The sequence below is a fragment of the Pelophylax lessonae genome (genome assembly GCF_965119305.1).
Source record: "Pelophylax lessonae genome assembly, chromosome: 5".
Lineage (NCBI taxonomy): Eukaryota > Metazoa > Chordata > Amphibia > Anura > Ranidae > Pelophylax > Pelophylax lessonae.
In genome coordinates this window covers 233,612,938-233,633,938 of record NC_138772.1, presented here as the reverse complement: position 1 = coordinate 233,633,938, position 21,001 = coordinate 233,612,938, and the positions used below count along the sequence as shown (strand labels likewise).

At 42.7% G+C, this 21,001-nt stretch overlaps 1 protein-coding gene across 1 annotated transcript in view; it reads left to right on the top strand.

Moving 5' to 3' along the window:
- Positions 1-1,525: 1,525 nt before the first annotated feature.
- Positions 1,526-21,001, top strand: part of ANKRD33B (ankyrin repeat domain 33B) — a gene marked incomplete at both ends in the record, with an annotated part of 212,292 nt that continues 192,816 nt past the window's right edge. Inside the window, one exon of the mRNA XM_082258932.1 lies at positions 1,526-2,083. Coding sequence (XP_082115058.1) covers positions 1,526-2,083 — 558 coding nt within the window. The remainder of the gene's footprint in view (positions 2,084-21,001) is intronic.

Sequence of the window (21,001 nt, the reverse complement as noted above, 5' to 3'; positions counted from 1 at the left end):
AACTGGATGGACTTGTGTCTTTTTTCAGCCTCACTAACTATGTATGTAGTTGTTAAAAAGGAGCATGTTTTTGCAAAAAAAAAAAAATCTCTGTGATGCATATTGCAAAGCAAAAACAGTAAAGGAATTAAAAAAAAAAAATAAAAAACTGATTACTAGTGAACACTATATGCATTTATGTAGTGTTAGATGCTGCAGATACTTAGCTAAAGTATATTCCTGCTTAGCCATAGTTATTTGTTGAACTGAACTGTTTAATATATAGAAGAATTGATATGATCTTTTATAAGGTAAGAATATAACAGTTCTGTTGTATCAATAGGAAGAATTACCAACATATATTTTTAGGACAGCTATTTTCAATTTAACGAATTGGTTACAACTTGCAATACAAACTAAATAAAATCTATGCCTGATGCCTATAAACACTGCATTAAATTAAAATGAAAATATAGATTACAAAAGGGTAGAAAAAAAAAGCAATTATAATGATTTTGCATTGTGTTTACCTTACAGGAGAGTCGAGAACCTACTGAAAATGTGTTTCCTATGTAGCCTTGTTTAAATGATTGTTGTGTATTTACTTCAGTCTACATTCTTTTTTCTTCAAATTTCTCTAAACAAAGTTTAGCTACCAGAAACTAGTAGAAATTTGCACCACCCTGAATACATGATTATGTTTCTGTCTTACAGGAACTGACACTGACAGCTGCACATTTCCCATTTAAATCTCTTTTAAAACGTTCCCCTGATGTCAACATGCTAAGCTGGATTCTCAATCTTCTCAGAAATGATGATCGGATTAGGTAGCAGGACTTTTCTAAATGTCTTTCCCTCCATTCACACAGCAAGCAAAAGGAGCTATTACATGTGTGTTGCAAGTATTTCTTCATATTTACCTAGATTTCTAAGGTGAGCAATGTGGACTTTTTCTTTTTTTATGTTAGACTGAGGTTAATATTCCAGTGGTAGACATTTAAACCTATATGTGATTATTTTGTTTCTTTTATTGTGTTCTCGTTTACCTCTTAGTTGTGCTTTTTGAATATAAAAAATGAAACTAAAGTAATTTATAAAAATAATCATGTTCTTTTTTTTTTTGTTTTGCAGGTAAAAGTGTTACCTATAAAAACAGCAACAGAATAAAAGGGCTTATTTCTTCAAACACCTTTATTTTATAAAAAGTGTGCACATTACATTTTAAATAGAGCTAAATAACTATTCTGAGCTGGAGCAACAGAAATGTTGCTGCTTGATGAAATTCCTCCATTCAAAGAGGAGTAAGAAAAAAGAAATGAAGCTCTAATACCTTGTTTGGTTTGTCATGTGAATAACATAGAGATTTGCAACCCAGGAAGATAAATAGATGTAATAAAATGCATGTAAAAAGATAAAGAGAATTGCATGGAAAGAAGACAACATCGATTATAAGATAGCACAGAAATGCAATTATCTTGTTATTTTGGAACCTTATAGTAAAATTAATTAAGAGTGAGCTATAATTATTATTCTTCCATCTAGATCAATGGTGCTTATATCTGGGACTCCAAATACAGGCAATGAGGCAAGGAGACCTAAGGGGAAATCAGATGTTCAGTTTACCGAAGATGGCAAAAATGGTAATGGCCTGTTAGAGGAGGCCAATGGACTGGAAGAAGAACATGAACAGAATGAGCTGTCATGGCGGGGATCTGGAAATCCTCTGCCACAGCTCCTTGCAGTTGTACCCGCCTTAGAACAATGTGCTAACATATGCACAAATGATCTGGGTGTGGAGGAAGAGTGCGAAGAATATGATGACTTTTCTGAACTTTCTGACACAAGAAGTATTGCATCTGATGATTCATTTTATCCACCAGATGCTGTGACCAAAGGTTGGAATTATGGGAACGAAAATGAGGATGAGGATCGGTATGGATGTACATTTGATAGTGACAGTTTCCAGAGTTTGGATAGCATCCCTAGTCCTGAACCTCTTACTATCTTTAAAGCCTGCAGTACCAACAATGCTATAGTTTTGAAAGCTCTCATGCGCCAAGACTTAACCCAAGAAGAAGTTTGTGAAACAGACAGAAATAACAGGGTGAGTTTATTTCACTGTTTTACTCTGCTTTTTTACTTTTTTTTTAGTGATTTACTACTCCTACTACTAGCAATCATTTTTAATAATACCAGCAATATTATGCTTTATTATTTTGTCTAATGATCCAATATTTTGAGACTTTTGCCAAATTAATAATACAGGGTATGAAAAATAGAAATGTATTAACATGTTTACATTGCACATTGCAAAAGATTTTGACATCACTTACCATATTGCTCATTAAAGCCTTGCTTGGCCCTTTTATTATCCTGTCATTGTTAGTCAATAGAAATGGCACATGTATTTTGTGAGGCCAGAATTCAAAACATCGTGTAATTTTGACAGGAATTCTTTAGGATCCATTCAGGATAAATACCTTAGAGTTTGAGTATGATTGCTCACATTAACTAAATGACAAAAAGACAAATATCACTTCAGGTTTTGAATTCTTACAGCTACTACAATTGCTTTTTCAGAGCCGGGCCTTATCATTTTTAATAAAATTGGACATAAGTAAATAATATAAAAATATGAGCTGAAAAGCAGGCATGAAAGTGGGACGTATGGTGAGACACTGAACAGTAATTTTCCAATATTTTATAATGTTCCCCATTGTCTAATATTAGAATATTCAAAGAGGATATTCCTACATGAATCAAAACATAAAGTTAGATATAAATGTTAACTATTTATTTTTAATCAATGTTGGCATACTCTAAAACAGTGGTTCTCAACTCCGGTCCTCAGGGCCCACTAACAGGCCAAATTTTAAGTATCACCTTGGGGAGATGCAGACTAGAGTACTGCAATCAATGAGCAGCAAAATATATCGCCTGTGATGTATTACAGTTATCTTGCAAACCTGGCCTGTTGGTGGGTCCTGAGGCTCAGAGTTGAGAATCACTGCTCTAAAAGAACGTTTTCTCTCTAAACTTATTTTTTGCCTCATTTTGAGGAACATAAATGCTATGAACAAAGTAAAATTGACACTAATTTGGTGTCTTACACAACAGATTTAATCTCCATACTGAAAGGTATTATGTGAGTGTCAATCATGGCTTGGATTACTACTACAGGCTAACATTGTCACATCAGGTTTCCCAATGCATACATACATGCTCCATGACACAGTACTTGGCTAGTGCTACTGGCTGGGTTAAGAAAGTGTGTGTCTTTCTCTTAGCCACAGTTTTTAAAGCCACTTTTGTAATGCAGATAGTATTCTAGAAAGATGTATTCCCGTACATGAAAGTGGATCTTTTAACAGACTTTGCACTATAAAAAACGAAAAACGATCACCTTTTCTTATACTATGTGTCTACCAAAACAATAATGTGTCCTAGCCACCTTCATTAAGTTGACACATGGAATACGCTCAGCATATGTTTAACATTTGTAGAAAACTTGTCAACAATGGGCTAGCTTCCAGGTTGCCAGATATAATTTTCAGATCAAACTAATGCCTGTTGCAAAGCCAGCCAAAACCCAGGCAAAAACTGTAATGGTTTGCAAAGAACAGTGAAAATAAAGCTTCTATTGCATTTTGATCGTGTGCGTATCACAGATTAAAAACTGCCTAAACTATGTAGTATGATGCTGAAAGGAAAAAGGTGTTTGGATGCAATGTAATCTACTTGTGTGTAAAAGGTGAATGTCCTGTGTGTATGTTTTTGGTTATAACATTTTTGCTCGGGGATATACAGTAATTATCATGTGAATCTGTACAGTTATAGATGTAGACATGTTATAGATCTGCAATTTACTTATTTTTTTCCTGTTTTTAGTCATTTTTCTTTTTTCTACTGTAACATAAGTCAAATAGAGTTATCCTTCATTACACCCTAATGTTTACTTATTTAATTTAGCAAGTAAGATATGTTGGCTGCCAATGACGAAAGCAGCTGGTAAACCAAAAAAAGCAAAGTAGCAGGTTGTGTATATATTGTATTGGCAGAAGGCTAAACAAATAGGCCTCAATCAAACCCTGTATACCATGTTATAGGGGCATAAAAGGAATGTGAGCCAAGGTGTGGAAACTCTGTGGACAGGGGGTGTCAGCTAAAAATAAATTATGGCATTTTAACTAAATATAGCTACTTGCCAAGTTTCAATTGATGATATTATATATTGAAGGTGCAATTATAACTATTATGTAAAAGTAATCAATGAGCAGCTAAAGCTATCAGGCAAACAGTGCAACTGTCCTAAAAAAGATATCAGTCTCATGCATTGGGCATACACGTCTAGACACCATCTTAACTGTGAGCCCTTCTGGTATATTTGAAGTTTACAGTAGATACAGTATACTACTGATCATGCTTCCAGCTCCTTGAAATCTTGCTTGACTAAATAAAATTTCATATGTGTGAACTATAGAAAACAAAAATAATGCTGAGGCCTAACTGCACTGTTTGGTATTATCCTGATTACCCTGTATCACAGTGTAAAATGACAATGTTTCAGCCTTAATGTCATTCAGCAAGTGCTACATTGTGAAGCAGCAATAAATGGTATTATCCCACATCACTCAGTATAATGTAAAGCGGAACTTCACTCTCTCAATCAACATTGACTATTTTAAATTCTTATGCTGTATAATTAGTAAATAGGAACATACATCATATTTTCTTGTTTTAAACTTTTTCATTTCTTCAGTTACTTCCTGGATTCCAGCTCTAGGCAAATTATGTCATACAGCCCAGCAGTCTTCAGAAGGGGAGGAGGGGTTTGCTCAGCTAAGCACACCCTCTTGCTTGCAGGCCTGGGCTAAGGTCAGATGGATTTCAGGAATAAATGCTACATGAATCATCTGCCCTTACTAAAGATGGCCACAGTCAGCTTCTGAGCAAAAAAAAGCATCCACAAGTTGGCTTTGAATTTTAAAAATTCTATACTTTTAAGTTTTTGGTGCTCAGATTTAGTGTAGTTCACCTTTTTTTTTTTATTCTTGTGTGCTGTTGATGACAGTTAACTCATATTGTCAATGTGGTTTAGTGCTGTGCTTAGTGGTTACGTAGTTCTTTTGGATATATAAGACAGACTGTAAATCATTGTTTGATGTATATCAAAAAGAAAAAAATGCAGCGCTACCTAAAATACTATAAATAGCTAGTAGATAAACCCCACTAAATGATCCAAATTATAAAGTTGCACCTAAAATATAAAAAGCAATGAAGACAGTCCAAAGAGTGATTCCACAAAGTCCATCAAATCACAAATTGCACTCTTTATCACCCGAATGATATGTGATCCCACATGAAAAAAAGCCTCCACCTCATAGATTGGCTGCTTACCAAATAGTATTTACCTACTATCATGGAAGTTATCTTTCACTTGTGGCTATAGCCCAACCTAGGCCTCTGTTTAATCAAGGGGCGTAGGTTGAAGAGAACGATACCCGTCACTCTTGAGGAGACTCGGTCACGGATAACCCCAAAAGAAATAAAGCTTCCATATCATAAAATCTTTATAACATGTATTAGGTAAATTAAAAGTTGCACTTACATAAGACACTTGAAAACACACACAGAATAATAGCCGGCCGGCTATGTACAACAGCCCGGCCTTTCCGGGACTTGCACAAACGTGGTGACGTCAGCACATCGCTCCTTCTGGCGCGTTTCCTTAAAATCTGCCGCCGCCCTTGGGCCAAAGCGTGCTAAGGTATCAAAATACTATAAAATTGTGTCAACTGAAATATTATTTAACAATAGTGGTGTAACCCTCTGTGCATATATAGATGCTTAGAAAACCATCTATGCACCAACCTTACACTGCCAAGTTGACTATTGTGACATTCAAATTATATGAACATAATTAATAATGTTAAACAGTAATGGTGTCACCCTCCTGGTGAAATGAACTCATGTGTAACAATAACCAATGATTGATCATAAGGTAAAAACTTAATGTGCAGTCTTTATTTGTAGCAACTAAGCTTTTCATATGCACACATCTGTCAAGTCTTTGCTTTTTAAATACACTTCTCCTATAAATCGTGTTCAGCTATAACGTGCAGTGACTGTACATGCACTTCACAATCAACCATGTGAATCCTCCACCGGTATTTATAGCAGCTCACCTTAATATATGGACCTATATATAATAGGTTAAAAGCACATTGCCCTTTAAAGTTGGGACCAACATATATACTGGCTGTCTTTTCTTTGATAATCCACCTTAAGATGGTGACCTGAACGACTAGCCCTCTTCCTGGATCTATCCCTTGCATTGTGAGTTGCAAGGCACTCAAAGGAACAAAAATGGAACCATCATTGCGCAAATGGTATAAAAGAAGACTTCAAAATATATTAAAATAAATAAAATACACTCACTTTTTACTGTACACTGTTACTGGTGCACACAGATAAAAAAAATGTAGGTATGCTCCTTGAGGAGCATCTTTTTTTCATACCATTCTTTTATGGGCTCTTCGTCCATCAGACCATCATTGATGGGCAAATCCCATCTAAGTTTGCGTGGTAATAAATATTCCCTTATATAACGACCAAATGTGACCACATCCTATCAAAGTGTTTAGTACAAGTACAGTCACTGCACGTTATTGCTGAACACAATTTAAAGGAGAAGTCCATCCTCAAATTAAAGACTTGATGGATGTGTGCATTTGAAAAGCTTAGATGCTACAAATAAGGACTGCACATTAAGGTTTTACTTTTTGATCGATCATTGTGTATTGTTATACATGAGTTCATTTCACCAAGAGGGTGACACCTGTACTGGTTAACATTATTTATTATGTTTATATAATTTGAATGTCACAATAGTCAACTTGGCCGTGTATGGTTTGGGCATAGATGGTTATTTAAGCATCTATATATGCATAGAGGATGACACCCCTAATGCTAAATAACATTTCAGTTGATACAATTTGATACTATTTTGATACGTTAGCCCGGTTATTGTTAAAGGGCACAATATTGAAGATAATTGAAGACATTTAGGCATGGAAGGTGCCACCACTACTTCTCACTTGTTTTCTAAATATTTTCAAGTTTATCACTTGGATTGTTTAGTGGGGTTTATCCACTAGCTATTGATAGTATTTTAGGTAGCGCTGCATTTAATTTTTTTTTTATATTTAAATAGGTATGGGGGACACATGTCAATGCTGGCAGCTACCCATATGTTTATTAATTGAGATTATTAGGGTGATTGCTTAGGGGTTTTAACATTTTTCTGATTATTTTATATTTAAATGTTTCTTTACTGACGTATTCAGAAAAGAGTACATAGTTAAACCCCGTACACAGAAGCTGAATATCAGGAGGTATCGGCTGGTTCAGTAAAAGCGGCTGACGTTTGGTTCATGTGCACGGCAGCTTGTTCAACAGAAGGTGGCCAAACATCTGTTTTTTGTCAAATGGGCATGACTGAAAAGGTCTGGCGATCGGCATCCGATCAGCGCTCTCAGCCAATGGCTGAGAGCTGACCCATGTGTTCTGGCAGTGCAGCCACCCCCTTGTCAAAACACAATAGTTCAGTGGGGAGATTGCTGTACTAACATTGGACTGTTAGTACATGATCTCCTCCCAAGCTTTTTAGTTTTTTTAATTCAGCCCTCTGGGTTGAACAAAATAAACTGATAGTGTGTACTATACTATACAATTTAAATCATTTTAAGTGGTTGTTACCTTTAAAAAGAAATTAACTGCCAGCCCCTCTGTTTGATCAAGGCATAACATATTCTGTAAGGGTTTTTTGAAAACAAAGCCTCTAAATACCTTTTTTTTTTCAGATATATTCAGGCCGGTCACGTGACTCCCAGACCGGTCTCCTACTTCAATCTAGGGCTACAGCGAGAGGGGCCGAGGTTTTTTAGGTTTACAAACACTTTAAGTCTTAACATAGGTTAGTAAGTATCATCATAACCATCAGAACTAATTAACCATAGTATGTGTTACAGAGTGTCTTGTGCCTTGATCAGAGTGATGTCTAGACAGGCATGTACAGATAGTAGTAACTTAGTCAGATTTTCGGATAGAGAAAGGAGGGGTTAAGATAGGGGGGAAAAGGAAGGGAGGCAAGAAACTGGATAACAAAAATAAAATAATCAGCCTTTAGCATTAAAAAGATAGGTGAAAATGTAAACAGCAAATCTTGTTGTTGAGTATGCTCATTGACTATATTTTTATTTATTTCAGGTACTTATATAGTGCTGTAAATTTTACACAGGGCTTTACATATACATTCATATCAGTCCCTACCCTCAAGGAACTTACAATCCAAGGTCCCTAACTCACATTCATACATACACATACTAGGGTCAATTTAGAAAGGAGCCAATTACCTACCAGCATGTCTTTGGAGTGTGGGAGAAAACCGGAGTACCGGGAGGAAACCCACACAGGCAGAACATGCAAACTCCAGGCAGGTAGTGTCGTGGTTGGGATTTGAACCAGCAACCCTTTTGCTGCTAGGTGAAAGTGCTAACCACCACACCACTGTGTAGTACCTTCTTATATGAGCTTTTTTTTTTTTTTTTTTAAGCTGTCATTCTTTCTATAAAACATTTTAGGTTGAAGTGATTTACTGCATCCAATAATTCTGAGGGAGGGAGTTTTTTCCAGTGTTTAGTGATATTCAGTTAAGCAGCCAAGAATAATAATGTGTGATACTTGTTCAAGAGCTGGTAGGGTTTTCGTTAAGAAACGCACAGGACCCGCTGCATTTCCAATGATCCGTCAGGGCATCTGCATCTGAAAAACCTCCACATGTAGAGACCATTTGTTATTGTCCAACTGGACTCTGGATAGAAAGTTTGTTAGAATATTCTGGACTTCGGGGTAAAAAAACCCTCCAAAATGTAGGCTAGATTCTTCTGGGCCCAAGACATAATTGGCTCAGCTTCCTGTAATAGAGAACAGGCTGTGAGTCCCCCCTTGTCTTTTAACTGCTGTAGTGTTGACTAGCCTAAGTGCATTGACGCTCCCTTCGTTATATGGTGAAAAGCTTGTAGGGTGCAGAGGGCTGCCTGTAGTTTCAGAATGTCCAATGCAATCTTGTGAAATTGACAGACCCGCCTGCCTTGAGCTATCCCCAACAGGCAACAAGCCCCCTGATCCCATATTGGTGGTATCATACATGATTGTAAACCAGGAAATGGGGCAATGGAATGGCAATGAGCCAGTTTCTCCATTGCAGCCACCAGGGGACTCACTCTCATGACTGAGGTTATGTGGGTGACCTGAATTCTGCTTCTAGCCCCCACTGCTGGAGAAACCTCTTCCGGAAGGGCCGCCTTCTCCGGAGCATCCACTTGATCATTGGATCCACAGACACCAAAGAAGACAGGACCAGGAGTATTTTGTTCCAGAACATCGAGATCTAGAGACAAAGCAATGGTCCTCTTGATTATATGGAACTGAGCCCTGAGGCACACAAGAGACTGAGTGGGCTCCAGGTGTCTCTTTTCCAGAATCAGTCACCAGCCAAATTTTGAGAAACAGCTGCCCTCTCGGGATAGTAGGAGAAGAAGATCCAAGTTACTATGCAGGCTTATGCTCCTTGCTTTGATGAAGACCTTAACAACCAATAAGATCCAATAAGATCCAATAAGAACACAGGGTGATGTTGAAAGCCTGAATGGTAGACAGGCATGCTTGAGATGGTCTTGACCTACGGCGAACTGAAGGTACTTGCGGAAGTCTTCTACAATGGGCACATGAAAGTAAGCATCTTTAGCTCTATTGGAAACAACCCTCTATGAATCAGGGACAATATTTTCATCTTGAACTTCACCTTTTGATGAAAATTGGTTTAGGTGCACAAGGTCTAAAATCGGCCTCCGCAAGCTGCTTCTCTTCATGACCATAAAGAGAGACGAGTACATGCCCTGAAATTTCCCACATCCTGGGACTAGCACAGCAGCACTTTGCTACACCAGTGACTTTAATAATACAAGAGTTAATGCTTCATTTTACCTCAGAGTGATGCAAGATTTGTGGAAATGAATCTGAGATGAGGAGGAGTTCTGGTGAACCACGCATGTCCTGAAAAGATGGCTTTGATGTTCCAATAGTCTGAGGCTCAAACTCAGTAGCTTCTTGGATACCCAAGGTCAAGCTTTTAACATACTTCTGAGGGGATATCTGGCCTCTTCACTAGTTCTTCCTAAAATCAAGACCTGGTTTGTAAACAGGTGTGATCCTCGCATGCTCTGAACATTGTCCTCTAAACTGTCGTCTTCCGGATGCAACTTACCTTACCAACTGTGGCCCGGGTTATGGTGCTGTCCAGCTTGCCAAAAGATGAATTGCCCTCAAAGAGATCTTACACTAGGCCTGTTAGAGGTGGGATCAGCAAGCCCAGGCCCCAGCCATAGCACTCACTTTGCCGTAACTGACGGGATCAAAATCCATGCCACTATGCGGATGATGTCAATTGGAGCCTCACCATGGAAACTGACACCAGCTCAGAAGGGAGGTATGTCTCGTGATGTTGCTCCACTCATCCAAAATGATATCCCTTATTTTCGTTAGGCATGGGAAATTAAAACGCTCTTTCTAGAGGTGCTTAAAGGAGTTATAAAGTCAGAAGGCTTTTTATCTTAATCCATTCTATGCATTTGCATTATGCATTAAGATAAAAAGCCTTCAGTGTGTAGCAGCCCTGCCCAGCATCCCCTAATACTTACCTGAACCCCTTCTCTCTCCAGCGATGACCACGAGTCCCTTCGCTGTCCAGGCTCTCTCTTCTAATTGGCTGAGACACAGCCGTGGTGCCATTGGTGCCAGCGGCTGTCAATCAATGTCAGTTAGCCAATTAGGAGAGAGAAGGGGCAGGGCCGAATGGCAGCTTCTTGTCTGAATGGACACACGGAGCTGAAGAGGAGGATCCAGGCTGCTCTGTTCAAAATCAACTGCGCAGAGGAGGTAAGTATAACATGTTTGTTATTTAAAAAAACAAGACATTCCAATCACTTTAAGGAACTTCCTTCTTGCTTTGAAGGAGACTCAACAGGTTCTACTTGTGTAAATGCCCCCTTCATTGCCCTGACTAAAGGCGTCACAAGGGAAAAGAGACTCACCTCGCTCTGCCTCAATTTCTGAGGTCTTCATAGATGGATGGCTTGGTTAGGATGGTTCCAGTTCTTGCTGGCCATCCCTAGTGGGAGAACACGCCGTAACGGCTGATGGACTTTGTGTGTGGCTTGTACCCAATTCTTTAAGGGTTTACTGGACTACGCGCCTCACCAGAGATTCAGTTTGCTGGAAATCACCATCCCCTTTTCCAACCACCTGGACTTAGTATGGCTCACACAGAGACTTGCCCTCTGGGTACAGTACTGGGTCTAAGTCCTGCATCTCCAGCAGGCTCCTTCCTACAGCGGCTGACATGGCGGTGAATGTGGTGCCTAAAGGAGGATTCAGAGCTTCTGCTATGAAGGCTGGACCTGGACGGTGACCAATGAAGACTAAATCTGGAAGAAGAATGTTGACATAGTGACCTAATGAGGTCTTTCTCATCTCATGCCATGTATTGTCAATCTGACCTAGAAGGACTTTAAAACCTAAAAAGAAAAGAGAATACGGTTGAAAGGAAAGGGTTAAAAACCGAAAAGGAGTGCCCAGGCATGCAAGGAAAGCAAAGGGTAAAACAAACCCTCTCATCCCCGCTACACAAGGGCTTGCCACAAGGGGGCAGTGATACATCCGTAGTGTGGAAACTGCACAGAGAGCCAACCTGCACAGGTGATAGCACCATCAGGATAACTCACACACAGGCAGCACACAAGGGTGTTATTGCAGAGCATATACCTGTGATGATTGCACACAGCATTTAGGGAAACTGCTGCAAGCTGCTCAGAGAGAAATCCCAATATCAACAGTACTGACCACTGATTGAATTTCTCCACTGTAATGACACCACCGCCGCCCACAGCACGCATTCACTAAGTCCCTGGGCAGGAGTAACCCAGGGACACCAGGCCAGAAGAGAGAGCGGCGCCTTGGAACGCGAATGCACTCCAGCCGCCATAGGCTGGAAGACACTACTAGAGCCAGGGAAGACAAACACACACACAACTGCTGCCATGGAATATGCAATATAAAAGTATACATCACCGTACACGGCATCCCCCATGCTGCTGCATGGGCCCAGGGTGTTTATGGCCACCTGCTAATAGCAAAGCTCTTAGGCCATACTGCTGCTTTGCCTGCCAATGGCCAAGCTTAAGCCCTTCATGGCACTGCATCCATTGCCCTTCTCCACCCAACTAATAGCTGGGGACTGCTGGAGACTCCATACCTCTTCTGGGGCACAGCTTGCCGAACAACCAGGCCTTGACCGTGGACACTTCATCCAAGGTAAGACTTCAACCATTCTGGTCCTTAAGAGGAGGACAAAAAAGGAACGTGGCTTCTGGCTCAGAGCAAAGATTTATGGGAGCGGCGTCCTATAGGGGAGGATTGGAGGTGGGGTTAACCCATACATGCTGCCATGGAATCTGTCAGCTCTTTTTTAATATATGCCTTTATCACAATTGGAAATTGTCACCATGTACTGATACGATTATGGAATCTTTAATTATGAATTTTTTATAAATTTTAAACTATTTGTACTTTATATATCATTATTATTTTTGAGTAACCTGCCTCATATAAAGTTCTATGACCATTGCACTTTTTGTCTTTACATAACCCCCCCCCCCCCCCTCCGTTCTCTGCCTCAACGCAGAGTTGATGGAGGTAAAATTTTATACCATACAGAGTACTCTGGGGAGGGCATTTTGGTGCTGTCTCCTGGGTCCGTGCCCTACTAGAAAATGAAATTCCTGGAGAGAAAGGAACTATCTTGTCACCCTGGCATTGGTCTGCTTGTTTTGTCTCTTTCAGGTCAATGGGGCATAGTCAGACACCAGGCAAAACCTCCTACCTAGCACAATGTACATCAGAAAGTCCAGAGCCCATTTGATGGCGAAACACTCCCACTTCCACTACAGCGTAGTTTTTTTTCTGCCGCCGTCAGTTTCCTACTGAGAAAAACTACGGGGTGCTCTTCTCCATTGACCAATTAAGATAAGACTGCTCCTAATCCCTCACTTAAGGCACCAGTCTGCACCGCAAACGCTTTAGAAAAATCAGGAGCCACGAGCACCAGATGCTGGCACAATGCCATTTTAAGCTTCTAAAAAGCTTCTTCGGCATCCGCATTCCATTTTATCAATACTGACTTCCCACCTTTGGTAAGTCAGTCAATGGTGCATCAATGGTGGCAAAGTTGGGGACAAACCTCCAGTAGTAACCAATTATGCCTAAAAATGCTCGGACCTGTTTTTTGGTTAGGGGACGAGGCCATCTCTGTATAGATTCAACCTTATTAAGTTACGGTTTCACTAGCCCCCTACCCACAATGTAACTTATGTAATGTAATTGTGAGGTGCCAAATGCACCCCTGGATACATCCAGGTCTGGGTCCACTGGTCTAGAGTAAGCTTCCCCTTTATCCTCCTCAACCGGGATCTGCAATGGGTAAAGTTCCTCCTTATCCTCTCCCAACAGGACCTGTAACAGAGAGACCCCCCCCCCTCTCAGAGGTCAACTCAGTCTTGAAACATGAACATTATCAACCACATTAACATTTTCTGCAATGTCATTATCAACAATAGGTATCTCAAGTTTAGGCATGTGTGTTGTATGGGGTTCTGGACCGGACCCCTTAGATTTTGACCCTTCAAAGCAGTGTCTCTAGTCCTCTTGGCTGTCCAGGAACTCCATTCTGCACCTGGTTCCATAGTTCAAGAAACAGCGGACAGTCCCACCCCACTATGCAGGGGCGTACCTAGACCATTTGGCACCCGGGGCGGATCTGATATCTGGCACCCCCCCCCCCCCAACTTTAAAATGTAAAAACACAATTTGCGCGGTTGTGCGACGCTGTACCCAAATTAAATTGATGTCCTTTTTTTCCCCACAAATAGAGCTTTCTTATTATGGTATTTGATCACCTGTGCGATTTTTTTATTTTTGAAAAAAAGGAGCGGCAATTTTGAAAACAAAAAAAAACAATATTTTTCACATTCTGCTATATAACATTCCCCGAAAAAAAATTATAAATCAAAATTTTTTAACATTTTAGGCCAATTTGTTTTCTGCTACATATGTTTGGTTAAAAAAAAAAAAACACAATAAGCGTATTTTGATTGGTTTGCGAAAAAGTTATTGCGTTTACTAACTAGGGGAAAGATTTCTGTCATTTTTTTTTACTAGTAATGGTGGCGATCTGCGATTTTTTTTGTGAGACTGCGACATTGCGGCGGACAGATTGGACCCTTGACTGACATTTTTGACACTTTTGGGGGGACCAGTGACATTACTACAGTAATTAGTGCTATACATATGCACTGTTACTGTAAAAATGACACTGGCAGGGAAGGGGTTAACACTGTTGGTGATCAAGGGGTTAAATGTGACCCTAGGGGTGTGTTTCTAACTGTATGGGGGTTGAACTTGTGAAATGATCATAGAGACCTGTGATCCTATATAGAAGGATCACAGGCGCTCTATGATCATTCCAGGGAGAAGAACGGTCGGCTGTGTTTACAACATCCGACCGTTCTTCTCTCTCAGTGGGGAACGATCGATGGTGTCAGGCAGCAATCGGAGCCGCCTGAAACCCCCATCGGCTTCCCCAATGACGATCGGGAGCGGGACCGCGCCACCTATCGGCATTCAGGCGAGCGACATATACTTACGTATACGTACGTAAATATACTGTAGGCACTTGGCAAGTGGTTAAGTATACAGCATGTATACAGGAGCAACGAAGGGCCAACAACTGAAGTGGGTTTCATTAAAATAGCACGGTGTACTGTGACAAGCCATGTTGCAGATATAAAAAACAGGAGGACTGCCTTACCAGAAATACTGCCATTTAGGAGGTATGTAGTATGCAGAGTCAAGTGTATATTTTCTGGGGGGTTAGTGAACAGAGGTATTCAAGCTGTATAAGTAATTTTATTTTATGTACTGATATTATATGGTGCCCAGACTGCCCAGAATCAAGTGAGGCTGGAAGAATCCATTAGGCAGATGATCAGATCTCCACACACAGCACCCCCCCCCCTCCCCCCGATGGTAGTGCCCAGACAGACTGGTGTGTCCTCTCTCTCTCAGATCCCCTCGGTCAGTCGGGACCTGGGCTAGTGGGCTGGCCAGGAGGAAGAAGACACCCAGGGCAGTGATTTTTATCAGGGACAGTCACAGACAGGAAGAAGACTCTTGCAGACAGTTGCGGCCAGAGGAGGACCGAGGAGGACATAATAATTACACTTACATCATCACAGATTGACAGAGGACACTTACCTGCAGGCTGCAGTGAGGAGGAGATGGGTGGAGCAACGTCACGTTCTTGGCGCGGAGGAGGAGGAATTTAAACCCTCCTCCGCTGTGAATGCTGGGCATTCCCTGTGTGCCTGACGTCACTGGTTGCTAGACGCCAAGCGGCAGTCAGAAAGCAACCAGTGGAGGAAGCAGGCAGCGTGCGTTTCATTCTGGGACACTGTTTTGTCCCGGAATGAAACTGCCTTCTCATCTGTCATGCTATAAGCAGCAGCGGCCGGCCCGGCACCAGTTTGTCTCTGACACCCCCCATTTGCCTGACCCAGACAGTGACACCCCCCCAGTGAATGGCACCCGGGGCGGACCGCACCCCCGCCCCCCCTATTGGTACGCCACTGCCACTATGATATCATGTATCAAACTTTTCCCCACCCCAACCTCTTGTGTCACCGAGGTATGACCATATGCAATGGTCACTGGAACCAGTAGGTAGTCCCTGGTGACTCCATGAATGCATTTCAACCGTAGTGTCTAACCTACTGAGTCTCCCGATCACCCTGGCATGTACCAACGTAACTATGCTACCAAAGTCCAGCAGAGCCTTGGCAGGGAGGTGGTTCACCCACACTTCACATTCAAACTGACCTGCAGCCAGGTCAAGATGGGTCGCACATGCCCTTTGAACATAGAAAGAGGCTCTCCTGCCAGCCCAGCATTCCATAGGCTCCTCCTTGAATGGGCACTGTGCCAGGGTATGTTCCCAGGGCCAGCATCACCAACACTGTATGTCCTCCATTCTTCAGCATCTGCTAGGGCTTCCCTCCTTGGCCTCACAGCCCTTAGTGGGGGTTCCTGGGGTTTGACAGGTCAGGCCCAAGTAGGTCCTCCACCACAATGTATCTTTTTCTACCACCTCCACCAGATTTCCTGGCTTACCCAGCACTGCAGGTCATCTGGCAGGGACTGGTTCATCATAACACGTTCCACCATTTAAGGGCCTGTCAACATTTCTGGTTGCAGCCATTTTTTAATCAGCTGCACCAGTGCATGCATCTGGTACTTTGGTGGTTGGTCAAGTTGGTACCTCCAGCGATGCACCCTCTGAGCCCGGACAGCCATAGTCACCCCCAAGCATCCCAGAATCTCTGCCATCAGTTTCTCATAGTCTCTGATGTGCTTGATTGGCCCTCACAGCTAATTGGTTGCCATGGGCAAAGGCCACTTGCTTATGTTCCTGAGCAAGATGCTGCACTGCCTGCTGCAAGGCAGCCACTTGTGCCTGTGTGGTTTTCTGCTGGGCTGAAAACTGGGCAGCCTGCAAGCGTGAATTTTGCTGCTGTGCAGCAACAGCCTCTGCCTGGGCCTGCTGCTGCTGAGTCATTGCGTCCCCATAGCGGTCATGCTGGCTTGCATAAGTACCTTGATGACCTCCTCCATGTCTTTTCCTGCTGCTTGCACTTCCTGAACTGCTTTAACCCAAGGCATGCCATAGGTACACTGTCTCTTTAAATGTCAGTTTCAGGTTTAAACGGCTTTTGTGGCTGCTCTGTGCCTGCATCCAAAACAATGTTTGTAAAATTCAGGGGATCTAGTGCTTTGGGACCCCGTGCAACAGCCGGCGATCTTAAACATAAAAGTTTTTTGTCTCCTCGTCACTGGAGAGGAGACAATAAGAAAAAGAAGATCTCCCAGAACGAGACCAAGTGGATATACTTGTTAGAATCCCTCCAGCCTAAAGGGCTTAACTTGGATATAGACTTGAATTGTTTCATTTCAAATTTTTAAATAATTTTTAATTATAAAGCGTATTGCCATTGACACTACCCTCTACGGCAGGGGTGGGGAACCTATGTCCCGGGGGCGTATGCGGCCCTCAAAGTAATTTGTTCCGGCCCCCTGTGCAGCTGAGTCTGTGTCTCTCAGCTGATCTGTCAGAACGGAGCCGATGCTTCCTGTATAGTTCCGGCTCCATTCTGACAGTCTGAGTGAGTCAAAGGCGGAGTGATATCAAATGCACTCCGCCTGTGACCAATACAGGAAACATCGCCTCTTCCTCCAGCGCAGAGCCGCTGCTAGCCAGCATTTTCTGCCAGCAGCAGTATCAGGCAGAGCCAGCAGTACCAGCCAGAGGCAGCAGTACTCACAGCAGTACCAGCCAGAGCCAGCAGCACCAACCAGAGCCAGCAGCACCAGCCAGAGCCAGCAGCACCAGCCAGAGCCAGCAGTTCCAGCCAGAGCCAGCAGTTCCAACCAGAGCCAGCAGTACCAGCCAGAGCCAGCAGCACCAACCAGAGCCAGCAGCACCAGCCAGAGCCAGCAGCACCAGCCAGAGCCAGCAGTTCCAGCCAGAGCCAGCAGTTCCAACCAGAGCCAGCAGTTCCAACCAGAGCCAGCAGTTCCAACCAGAGCCAGCAGTACCAGCCAGAGCCAGCAGTACTAGCCAGTAGTACCAGCCTGAGCCAGCAGTACCAGCCAGCAGTACCCACAGCACAGTACCAGCCAGCAGTACCAGCCTGAGCCAGCAGTACCCACAGCACAGTACCAGCCTGAGTCAGCAGTACCCACAGCAGTACCAGCCTGAGCCAGCAGTACCCACAGCAGTATCAGACAGCAGTACCCACAGCACAGTACAAGCCAGGAGTACCAGCCTGAGCCAGCAGTACCCACAGCAGTACCAGTCAGCTGTACCCACCAGCAGTACCAGCCAGCTGTACCCACCAGCAGTACCAGCCAGCTGTACCCACCAGCAGTACCAGCCAGCTGTACCCACCAGCAGTATCAGCAAGCTATACCCACCAGCTGTACCCGCCAGCAGTTCTTTTGAAAACTTACCACCACAAAGAGTCGACTGTGCTCCAGACTGACCGACGCAAACCTGGAAAACCAGTTGCGAGTAGCAACATCATCAATACCAGCTAACATCACACACCTCACCAAAGAGAAGCAGTTGCACCCATCACATTAGGGGTGAGTTAAATGTTTGACCAAATATAAGAGGCACATTTTTAAGTTGATAATTTTGTACGGCCCCCAAATGATTTTATAAATACCCAAATGGCCCTTGGCAGAAAAAAGGTTCCCCACCCCTGCTCTACGGCCTATGAAAAGGCATATACCCCCCTTTCTGGTTTCCTTTTTACATATAGCCTTACCTTTCTTCCTTCCCCATTTTACCCATTGATGCCCTCTGGTGGCACATATACATATTCTCCATTTTTACACATTTGCTATCTTCCAGTGGCCCATATATATGTATATATATATATATATATATATATATATATATATATATATATATATATATACATATATATTAGTAAGGCTCATACTTGACATATCACACTACATTTCCTTTACTGCTTTTATATGTAAAAATCCCCCATATCAAATCAGTAAGCTGTTTTTTAGCTACTATTATCGATATTAGCCGATTTTATTACATTTCATTTAAAATTTTAAAGTTTGTCCTTTTTACATTATTAGGTGTCTCTTTAGATGAATGATGTTTATGACTATTTGTCTATATTAATCCATATATTTTTTTTTTTTTTTATTATTATTACATACTAATGGCATCTATCTGATGCCGATAGCTATGACCACTATTCTCCATCACAATATTTATTCAATTTTCTTTAAATATTCAAATTCATTTCCAGAGTGTGATATGTCCTTATCTCTCCTTGGGGGTTTAAGGCAATTTAATCCCAATTTTTTACTTTTATTATTAATTATCTTTTATGATATGCCAAGATTTTATAACATTATGTATATGAGTTGTGTTTAATTTTTTATTAGCTGATATTTATATATGTTTGAAGTATGTGATTAGGGGCCTCCGTTGATTACTGGATAATGGACCTCTAGAGTCTAGACCATAATTGCAAAGCAAGAGAATTAAAATTGCAATTTAGATGGAATTAGTACATATGTGGCCGTTACTGTTCCATTGCTACACTTTATATGTGAAACATTATCTGTGTTTTACCTAGTAACAGTATATACTACAAGTTATTAAGATTGGTTTTAACTGCATTGATTGCTGCCGTCTACAGCAGAGTTCTGCCTGGCAACAATGTACATCACATGTGGTTTGTTTTAATTGGCCTTCTACAATTGATGTTTGCCCAGTAACAGTGTATGTCACATGCGGTCCTAATTGGCCGTTCTCCGTGCATTTTTTCCATTGGCCGGTCTGAGGTTGCCTAGTGTCATGGTCTTACCTTCTTGCTGCTCTCCTTCGTTTGACATGTGCTGGCGGCCATCTTGGTTTCTGGGTTTCTTGTAGCCTCCCACCCTGCGGCTCCTCCTTCCCACTGGGAGGAGCTGGATGCCTAGCTCATATATATAGGAGGTCTGTGGCTTCAGTTCCTTGCTTGGTCCTCCTGTGTTCACATGCTTCTAAGACTGCTGCTGCTTCTGGTTCCTGATCCTGGCTTCGTCTGACCACCCTGCTGGTTCCTGATCCTGGCTTCGTCTGACTACCCTGCTGGTTCCTGATCCTGGCTTCGTCTGACTACCCTGCTGGTTCCTGATCCTGGCTTCGTCTGACTACCCTCCTGGTTCCTGACCTCTGGCTTCGCAAGGACTCTGCTTCGGTTTCGCCATCCGTTTGGACTTTTGCTTTACAGCTTGATTTTCAATAAAGCCTTCTTATTTACACTTATCTGTTGTTGTACGTCTGGTTCATGGTTCCGTGACATTAGGACCAAGCCATGAATTCTGACGGTACAGGGCCATCCTCGCTACCCACGCTGATTGCCAGACTTGATCAGCAGGATCACCTGTTGGGTCAGTTCGCCGTATCGTTGCAAATCCTGCTTGAACGCACGGCTCATTTCGCTCCCGTTGCCGATGGGTCGGTTGTCGCTCCTGGTCCCGCTCCTACTGCCGCTCCGGTTGTTGCGCCAGAGTCCCCCCTTAAGGCCCCCCTTACACAGCGCTTTGGGGGAGAGCCAACTCAGTGCCGAGGTTTCCTTAACCAGGTGGGCATTTATTTCGAGTTGCTGCCACATGCCTTTCCTACTGAGAGATCAAAGGTGGGCTTCTTAATTTCGCTGCTCTCGGACAAGGCCTTGGCCTGGGCCAGCCCTTTATGGGAGAACGACAATCCGGTGGTTGCCGAGTTTTCCGGTTTTGTTGCTTCTCTTTGGAGGGTATTCGATGTGCCGGCTCGTGCTGCCTCTGCTGCGAAGCTCCTTATGTCCATCAGACAGGGTTCACGATCCGTAGCTGAATACGCCATTGAGTTTCGTACCCTGGCAGCAGAGGTGGGCTGGAATAATGAGGCTCTGGTCGCTGCTTTCTCTCATGGTCTCTCGGATGCCTTGAAGGATGAGGTTGCAGCTAAGGACCTACCAGTGGAGCTCGAGTCTCTTATTTCTTTCCTGATTTTGATTGACACCAGACTCAGGGAGAGACCTTCCTTTAAGGAGAGTCTGCGGAGGCCTCCTAACAGTTTGGCGCCTACCTTTGCTGTCCCACCCGTGCCTCCCTCTCCTCCCACGCCTCCTGGGGATGACTTGGCTGGGGGTGAACCCATGCAGCTGGGGTTTGCTCGCCTGTCCGAGGGGGAGAGGGTACTTCGGAGACGCGAGGGCCGATGCATGTACTGTGG